Below are 9981 nucleotides of genomic sequence, written 5' to 3' on the forward strand. Positions count from 1 at the left end.
AACAACCAGTGGCCGCCACAAGCCATTGACACAAACGGTTAAAATAATTTTTAAAGTTCTTAGTAAACGATTCAACGATTCTTATCTTTATTCTATAGATTCCACTGAATACTGAAATATTCTATATACTTTTGACATAAACGTCATACATTTTTTTTATCTTTCTATCCGTTTCCCGTGATCGATGGAGCGCGTCAAAGTAGTCGGGTATTATTATTTATTATACTTTTAATTTAAATTTAAAAAAATGTTAATTGAACGTTAGGTATCGTTTGGAGAAGGTGAAGTGGACGGTGTATGCTAAATAATAAATATTACTGAATAATAAATTTATGGCATAATATGCCTATGAAGATGCAATATGATAACATGGCTTATCATGTATACGATATCATTCATCCCGAATAGACGGTAACGCGATTTTGTCGACTGACGGAGAACAGTGTGTCACTGGTACAATAATAGTGGACGCCGTTTCCGCAGTACATAATATGGTCAGCCTGTAGTCACCTGCACATAACGGATAGTGGCGTTGCGATGCCGGATGCGGACCGATTGGTGATTATCATTTTTCATTATTATTTATTTTATCATGGACTGCGGTACCAATTTTTTTTTTGTAGTCGAATTGTAATTTGTAACCAGAAATCCGATTTGTGCGTAATTTTATAATTTAGAAAATTATTCTGATCACCGTCGAGACCGGTTGATCGCTTTTCCAAACGAATTCATATCGAATTCCGCCAGCGCTCAGCAAAACGATGGGTAAACACAAGAAGGCCATCAGTTCGGACGAGTCATCCGATTTCAGCGACGATGTAAGTTTGATAATATTGTGTATTGATATATGCTCTAGTTCGTTCGTACCTTACATTTATGTTTATGTTTGTTTGTATCTGTGTGTAGGATATGAGTATGGCGAAGAAGAAGAAACGCTCCAAAACTTCGTCACCGCCTAGTCGCAGTTACTCATCGAAGACCAAGAAGAAGTCCTCGAAAAAGCCTATTTATGATTCTGATTCATCATCTTTGTCCGAAGGGGAAATAGCTTCGGATGAGGAACCAAAGAGAAAACAGCAGAACCGGAAGCGACCTGGCAAAAAATATGACATGTCCGATGATTCAACAGACAGTAGCGACGAGTCTGATATCCAAAGTCCAGTCCAAGAGATTAGTCAGGGTAAGTGTATATCATTTATATTCTATATAAATTTTGTTAATCTCATATATACTATATAGTAAGTTTCACCTAATGCGATCACATTTGGTACAGGTCGTTATTTAGTTAGGACTTGTGTGTCTTTTAATTTGATATTATAGGTACCTAACCTAAAACTAAAATTACATTATATGTTATGTAAATTTTGTTCAAATAGACTGGAAATTTTTTAGAGCTTATGTAGCTTCTTATCTACATTATTTGAATTTTGAAATATATCAAAATTAAAATTAAAAAAAATGTTTATAAAAGTGATTCAATTATTCGGTATTTGTGATTCTATTTAAAGATAAAAACACTGTTGATTATATGCTAGACACAAACAATTATTATTAAATTAACTATATTATTATAGTATAGATGGAAGATACATTAGACTGTAGTTAGGCATAACTATTGATTTTCACTAATAATTAATTTTACAAGCTATTGTGATAGGAAAAAAAAATTTTCTCCGCAACAGTATGTATTTACAAATTTAAAGTAATTAAAAATAATCTAATATATACAGGATAGTTTAAATGTGGTTTTTACTCACAATTTTTTATTACGTATTAACGTACCTATTAAAGATGCATTCAATTTTTCGCACTATATTATTGTTATACATATATTTAATGAGAACATCATTACATTAGTTATAAATCAAATATGAATTAAACTGAATAGTTTTTGTTATGTTTTGTTTTGTTTCTTAGTATTAACCTTTAAGGTGATTTTAGGGTAAAAAATAAAGTTGATTAAGTTATATATTTATATCCATTGTATTATAATTTATAAGTATTACTATGTTAGTATAAATAGTAATAGGTAATTGGTAGTAAAATAATGTATCAATAATTAAAATTTTGAGGATCATTTTCGTTCAATTTTTGGTATTAAATTTCAAAATTAACTATATTTAAAAAATTACCTAACACCTTATTTAGGATCAACAATATAATTTTATAAATCATCAAATCAACTCTCGAATTGTATTGATTTTTATTAATTTAATAACCACTAAGATATCAAATAGTTATAGATTATATATTATATTAAATAGGTATACACATTTCTATCTGAATTATTTTGTAACTTGCCTACCTATTATCTAATTATGCTTGTTGGTATATATAATTACTTGAATTATATACAATTTGATGTAAATATAATAATGGAAAATAATAAAAGATTTATCTTTTTTTCCATAAATAAAGCTTTTAATGTAAATAGGAGGTTGTATAAATATAATTATTTTAAACAACCAACTATTATAATTATTTAATACTTTATTTTCAGAGTACCATTAACTAATTAGGTAGGGTGTATAATTCACAAATTAAATAAACAAAAATATATAATAAAATATTTTAAGACTCTATGCTAAATTTAACACTAACCATTTGTTAACTATTTTATTTGATTTAAATTTAGTTGGACCAAAATGGTATATGAATTTTTCTAAACACTGTATTTATAAATTTTGTTATCACAAAATACCTACAGGTACTATGTTATTAAGTTATTTTGTCATTTCTTACTTATAGATGTCAAGATTCAATGTTTGTTTTGTTCAGGATTTCATATTTATTTTATCCTTACAAATTTTTATAATATTATTTTGTTTTAATTTTTATAGTTTCATATAATTTTCCTGTATATGATCTCTTGCTAGAAAACTTAAATACAGGGCAATTGCATGATATATAAAGCATAGGCATTCATTAAAACCTCACTATAATGAACCTTACATTCCATACAAAATCCTCCTTGTTACAGAACATATCAATGTTCCTGATTCAAATATAATTTTTGAACTACTGTTAGTTACAATTCTATATTATTTTATTTATATGTATATTTTATCTTAGGTAATAAGTAATTTGTAGACTTAAATAACAAGATATATGTTAATGTCTGGTTTCCATGACATTATTTCATTTTTAGGTTTACATTTAATGAATACGTCATGCATATTATGAAACAATATAAGAATAAAAAATATGGACTATTTATTCAGCTCAGTTTGTAAGAAAAAAATTATTGTGAATATTTTAGAATAGATCAGGGGTTAGGAAATATTTAATTTTTTTAGTATATCTTAGAATATTTTGTTGATTGTGTTATAAACTAAATTTATATTTTAGCTGTAAGGTTTTTTGTATAATAACCAATAAAATAAAAAAAAATAATTTCTTTTAAGTTATAATGAATTTTTTTACTATTTTTAATTATTATAAGATTTTCATCTTTTAAAAATGTGAACTTTTTCAATAATAGTTACAAACACTCAAATGTGTAAATTTTTGTTAAAAAAAATTAAAAATTTGCATATTTTCAGAATTTAAAATAATATAGGAGATAATTTTAACTTTTCTTTTTTTAACCTACAAATCTGAACCTAATTATTTCATTTGATTTTATCATAAGAATGACAATAATTTCATCAAAATGGATTTTTGATTATTTAATGCATAGTATAAAAAAAGTAAATAAAAGTAAAACAAGTGTTTTCTTTACTTAATAAGTTAAAATTTCCCTATTTTATTAATTTGTTATGCAACCGTTATCCATTAATGTATTAAAGTACCTACTTAAGTGTGTACAATTTACTTAACATCAATTAATATAATTATTACTAGTATATAATAAAAAACAAATAAATATTATAATGTGTATACCTAAATATAATTTTTAATTACAATTTTCATCGATATTGATAATATAAAATATTTATTACTATCACCTAAATAAATATTTATTTGGTACTTTAGTATATTTACTTTTGTAATTAAAAATGAAGTAACTAATAAAATAAAAAAAAAAAATACAATTATTTAGTTAAAATAAATAATAGGTACTACTGGTCACAATTTTGTTCATAGTTAAATTTAAATAATAAATAATTTTAGTTTACAATTAATTAAATTATTTTACTTATGTTATAGTTAGTGAATCTTCTGAAGATTCTGAAGAAGAATTTAATGATGGATATGATGAAGAATTGATGGGAGATGACGAAGACAGAGAACGTCTTGCACAAATGACTGAAAAAGAACGAGAAACTGAAATATTTAAACGTATTGAAGCTAGAGAAATAATGAAAACAAGGTAAAATAAAATTACTTAATTAAAAATAAGTTATTATTAATTTTTTTTTATTTTCAGATTTGAGATAGAGAAAAAGCTTAAACGTGCTAAAAAGAAAGAAATGAAAGAACAAAAATCATTAGAAAGAAGTATGTCGTCAACCAGATCAGACTCACCATATTCAGGTTCCATTCCTTTAGATTTAAAAGATCGTGTTAAGGAAAGAAAAAAAAATGTTGAAGAAAATAAAGGAAAAGGTGACAAGAAAGCTGCAATGAGCTTGTTAAAAGCAAGAAGAGAAGAAAAACGAGAAAGAGGTATGTTCAATTTTAACTCTATCAATTTAAGTAACAGTTATAACTTATCCAGTTCATCTTGGTATATTAGCTAACATCACAGATAATGGGTTACCAAAATATTACGATTGTTATTTCTGTATAGTATAGTTTTTGTAGTTATGATTATTAGAAATTTTAACGGTTGCTGATGGTCTAGATGAACTGGACAAGTTATAATATTAAGAATAAATCAATGTTATTATTAATTATTATATAAATCATTGTATTATTTAAAAATATTTATAAATAAAGGAACTTAAAATCACTATTAAGTTTAAATTATTGTGATTACTGATTGGTAATTTTTTAATTGATGAGTTGTGTTTGTTCTATTATTAAAGAAGAAGAAAAAGAAAAACAACTTAAAAAAGACATGGAAAAAAAAGGAGATGATGAAGATGAAGAAACTAGTGATAAACAAAGTGATCAAAATCAATCCAAATTAAAAGCTTCAGATATTTATTCAGATGATAGTAATTCTTCTAGTGACAGTGATTCAAGTGAATCAGTTAAAAAATCAAGCCGCCACTTTTTTGATTCTGACTCAGACACCAAGTAAGAAATTCTAATGAACTGTCTACAGTCTATAGATAATTAAAATCATTAGTAATTTTTTCCATAATTTTAGTGAGAAAAAAGTACATTATATTACCAAACGAGATGAATTGAATAAAATTAGATTATCAAGATTTAAAATGGAAAAGTAATTCGTCATTAAAATTACTGTCTATCCATATTTAATTTTCACACTTTTTTAGATTTGTACACTTGCCAACATTTGAGAAAACTGTCATAGGATGTTTTGTTCGTATTGGAATTGGCAATTATAATGGAATTCCAGTTTATCGAGTAAGTTTCTATATCGTTCTATGTATGTAATATTATAGTGTATAATATTTTTAATATTTTTATATATAAAAAGGTTGCTGAAATTTGTAATGTTTGTGAAACAGCTAAAGTTTATCAGTTGGGAAGTACTCGTACTAACAAAGGATTAAGACTTAAGTATATAAATATATATATTAATTAGATAGTAAATGATATACTTGTTATTAATTGTGGTGATGTTTTTTTAGGCATGGAACTAACGAAAAAGTTTTTCGTTTGGAATTTATAAGCAATCAAGAGTTTACAGAAAGTGAGTTTCTTAAATGGAAAGAACTCTGTCACATGAATCGAATACCATTACCTACTCTTGATGAACTCGAAATGAAAGTGAGAGATGTTAAAGCTGCTTTGGCTTATCAGTTTAAAGAAGAAGATGTTGAACAGGTATTTAAGTTATTTAAATTTTTTTAAATAATTGACAATATTTTAAACTAAAATATCTTTTAGATTGTTCGAGAGAAAGAGCGTTTCAAAACAAACCCCCATAATTATGCGATGAAAAAGACTTCATTAATGAAAGAAAGAGATGATGCACAGGCACTGTAAGTATTTGATATTATAAAGTAATAGAATATCGGTGTTGTAGATTTTCACAAAAATGTAATTTAAAAGTTGTACCTTATTTCGATTTTTCTCGGTTTATATCAACTAAAGTTTAATAACAGTAATTATTAAGGTATTTGATACATTGAACGTATACGAAAAAAATTATATGCTACTTCAGGATTGACCAACTAGAATGGGAAAAGCAAAAATAGTTATTAAAAATTTGATAGATGGTACCACATTGGTGAATAAAACATGTTTTTATGAATAATATCATTCTTTAGAATCTAAGCCAAATGTTAGCCTTAAGATAATTTTGACATAAGTTTAACTCAATAAATTGAGTTTAATTGGGTTTTAATGTCTAATTGTTATAGTTCAATTAACTTTAAAAATCATTGGCAACAAAAAATATGTTTTGCATTTAAAATAAATGGCGATTTTATTAAATAGTTGGTTAATAGTTGTATACTTGTGTACTTATAGTAAAATAAAATACTATTGAAATTTAGAGTATCTATAATTTACCAAGCTTAAAATCTAGATTGATGAATAAATCAAATTGTACATTGATTATAATTCATTTAGATATGATTAGGGTTAATTTAGTTCTAAATACTTTAATGTGTATTATCATTATTTATAAATACTTAAATATATTTTTGTTAATAAATAGTGGCAAAGTAGAAGAAGTTTTGAGAATTGAACAGCAACTATCAGATTTAGAAGAGCGAGCTAATCATTTAGACAAAATGAGAACCAGCACAATATCTAGTATAAGTTATATAAATGATAGAAACCGTAAGCGGAATGTCGAAGAAGCTGAAAAGGCTATTCTGGTAAATTACTACATATAACAAAATACTAAGATATAAGAAATATAATATTGTATTAAATATTTTAGGAGGAACTAAAGGCTAATAAAGGGAAAAAAATTGACGATCCATTCACTCGTAGAAGTACTAAACCATGTATGAAGTTTAGAGCAAAAACAAATTCTGCTATTGACAGTTCAATAGCTACAGAAGTTGAAGAATCCAAAACTGATATCGAAACTAACACTGACGTTAAGGTAAAAAGAGTTTTTTATTAAACCATTTAATACCTTAATTATTAAATATTTTTATTGATTTTTTTTTAGAATGATAGTAGTTCATCAAAAACCAATGTGATGAAGGCTGATGATTTATATGCAGTACATGATTTTGATATTGACTTAAACATACAATTACCAATTTAAATATATAACATTAATTATATGTAAAAAAAGAAAAAGTTATTGTGAGTTATTGTAAATATATTTAAGTAAAATAACTATTATAATTTATAGAACTGTGACTTGAAATTTTTTATGTATCCATGATTGTTTTTACTTAAAAAATTAAAGTTAGGTTAGCAAGCATTTACTTTGATATTTATGTTACTCCTCATAGATTTCATTCTTGTAGTAAATGTACTTAAATGTTATGTTCTATATATTTATCTAAATGAATCATTAGATATTAGTAATTAGTTTAAGCCAATTAATAAAACCTGATATAATGTAGATCATATATTTATGTGATGACATTGCGATACTGAATATTAATTAGATTTAGATTTCTTTGACAGTAACATTAATAATTATATATATAAAAAAAAATAAGTATTTAACGTATTTATTAAACTAATTGTTTATTATTTTTAAAGGTTATAAGTTATAGTTTTAGTGTTATATAATTATAGTTATTTTTATTTTAAGGAAATTATGTTTATTTTTAATTTAATATGTATGTAACATATATTTCTAATTCTTATACCCTATATTATGTTGGTGTCATTACAATTCAATGAAATAACAGTTGAAGTATAAAAATAGTATAGTTAAAAAAAATTTATGTTTTCTGTAATTATCATGTTAGCTTATTCAAAATAACATTTGCCTCTTATTGTAATGCATTTATTTAACTTCAATAAGTAAAAAATATGAAATTGGTTTTATTAAAATTAAAATAGTTTTTTTTTTATATTTTCAACTCCCATAACACATCGAGATCTATTACTTTCTTACATTATGTTGCTATTAATTTTGGTTTAATTTCATATATTTGAGACTAAGTCAAATACAATTGTTCAAGAATTGTGTTTATAAGACTAATGGAAATATTTATGTCTGGGTTTTCTTGCAGCAAGTTGAGGAGGGTATTTTGATGATGAATTTTTCCATTCCTTTTTAATGTTGATTAATTAGTTAAAAAATATAAGGCTTATAAGTTTATACCTTAAAAAATAATTATTAATATTAATTGATTAGAATATTAAAGATATTAAATCTGTTTTCACTAGTACTCACCATAAATAGTTCCTAAAAACGACATTGAAGATTAAAAGATTCTATTGCTCGTATAAACTATATAGGTATGTCTAATGATTTTAGATTGTATTTTGAAGATTAATGAAGTTAAGATTATAATTAAAATACAAAATTAGAAATATTTTATATTGTTCTAAGAATGATACAATAAAATATTGCTTTAGTATAATTATAACAATTAAATTTAGTTTCCCTATTTTTTTTAATCCATGCCAAGATTGTATTTTTTTCTTGTTTAAACTTTTCTTATGTTATTAGTAACTTTGTACCAACAAATATATTTATATTTTTTTTTTTTTTTTTTATCTTTTTATATTAATCATTTTTTTTTTCTCATAAAGGAATTTGAGTGTTATTATGTTAATTTCTTTTATTGTGTATAAATGTATATTTTTTTTTTTTTGATCTACTGTTGAGGTTACTTTCCATAATAATTAAAACATAAAATACATTACATTGTACTGTTTAATAGTATTAGTTTTTTGTTGTTTTATTCTGGTATTTCAAATTTCAACCTAATATTTCATTCAATAAACAATGTTGTCTTATCTTGATTGATTGCTGTAATGTTTTTAAATAACTATTTCAAAATAACTAAACTAAAATTAAATTGAAAATATGAAAATGGTGTCGTATTATACAATGGTTCCAAATAATCATTCTCAGCAGTTATCGGTAAATTTTTTCATTTCTGAAAGTGAATTACTAATTTGATCATAGTTGAATAAAATGGACATGTGTTTGAATGGTTATATATTATGTTTAAAATGTTTCGTATTTACTATTTAACATACTAAGTGCTTTAAGTATAATAATATGATTTTTTTTTAATATTTTATAAATCTTAGAAATGATACATATTCTAGTTAAATGTATTTTCTGTTTATAAGAATATGTGAACAAATTAATTTTAATCCATGTTTAATGTTTAATTCAATTTTTTGCGTTAGTTGTTCTCTAACATAAATATAACACTAGTTCTCAAACTATAACTTGAGTCTTTCTGGAAGCTGCAAGCATTTGGCTGGGGAGGTACGAGGTAAATATTATATTACCTACAGCAGGGGTTTCCAAACTACGGCCCTCGAATAAATTTTAACCGGCTCGTGACTCCCATAGGATAATAAATACACCAGATGATATTATTTAACATTTAAAAATTAAAAATTGTATGTATTATTATATATGTATAAACTTTTGGCCCGCTAAGAGATGATGTTATTTTTTATGGCCTTTGAATAAAAAAGTTTGGAGACCCCTGACCTACAGTGTTAACAATTGCCATTTTATATTGTAGTATTAAAAAAAAAATGTCTTATTTATTCAAGGGAGGTGCAGGTGCTGCTAAAATTTTATTTTTGGATGAGTGAACCTTTAACTTTTGGGAACAGCTATCTTAGCTGTCTTATAGTTATTTTAGTTTCTTTTTTTTTAATTTGGAAAATAAAAACTACCTATTAGGATGTCATATTTTAAGATTTTACGTAGTTAATCATCTATACAGTGTTCAGATACAAACTATATGATTCCAGAGGGGAGAGTGATTGTTGTAATTATCTCATCTG

The 9981-nt window shown here is 24.6% G+C and overlaps 1 protein-coding gene across 1 annotated transcript; it reads left to right on the top strand.

Moving 5' to 3' along the window:
• The first annotated feature begins 564 nt into the window (after positions 1 to 564).
• Positions 565 to 8890, top strand: LOC114124879 (RNA polymerase-associated protein Rtf1). Its single transcript, XM_027988324.2, has 13 exons — positions 565 to 818; positions 907 to 1180; positions 4150 to 4312; positions 4370 to 4608; positions 4971 to 5184; positions 5258 to 5332; positions 5388 to 5478; positions 5552 to 5634; positions 5706 to 5901; positions 5965 to 6059; positions 6740 to 6902; positions 6968 to 7135; positions 7205 to 8890. Exons 1-13 carry the CDS (start codon positions 762 to 764, stop codon positions 7301 to 7303), a joined length of 1917 nt encoding a protein of 638 aa, XP_027844125.2. The 5' UTR covers positions 565 to 761; the 3' UTR covers positions 7304 to 8890.
• The last annotated feature ends 1091 nt before the right edge of the window (positions 8891 to 9981 follow it).

The sequence above is a fragment of the Aphis gossypii genome, chromosome X, assembly GCF_020184175.1.
Source record: "Aphis gossypii isolate Hap1 chromosome X, ASM2018417v2, whole genome shotgun sequence".
Classification (NCBI taxonomy): domain Eukaryota; kingdom Metazoa; phylum Arthropoda; class Insecta; order Hemiptera; family Aphididae; genus Aphis; species Aphis gossypii.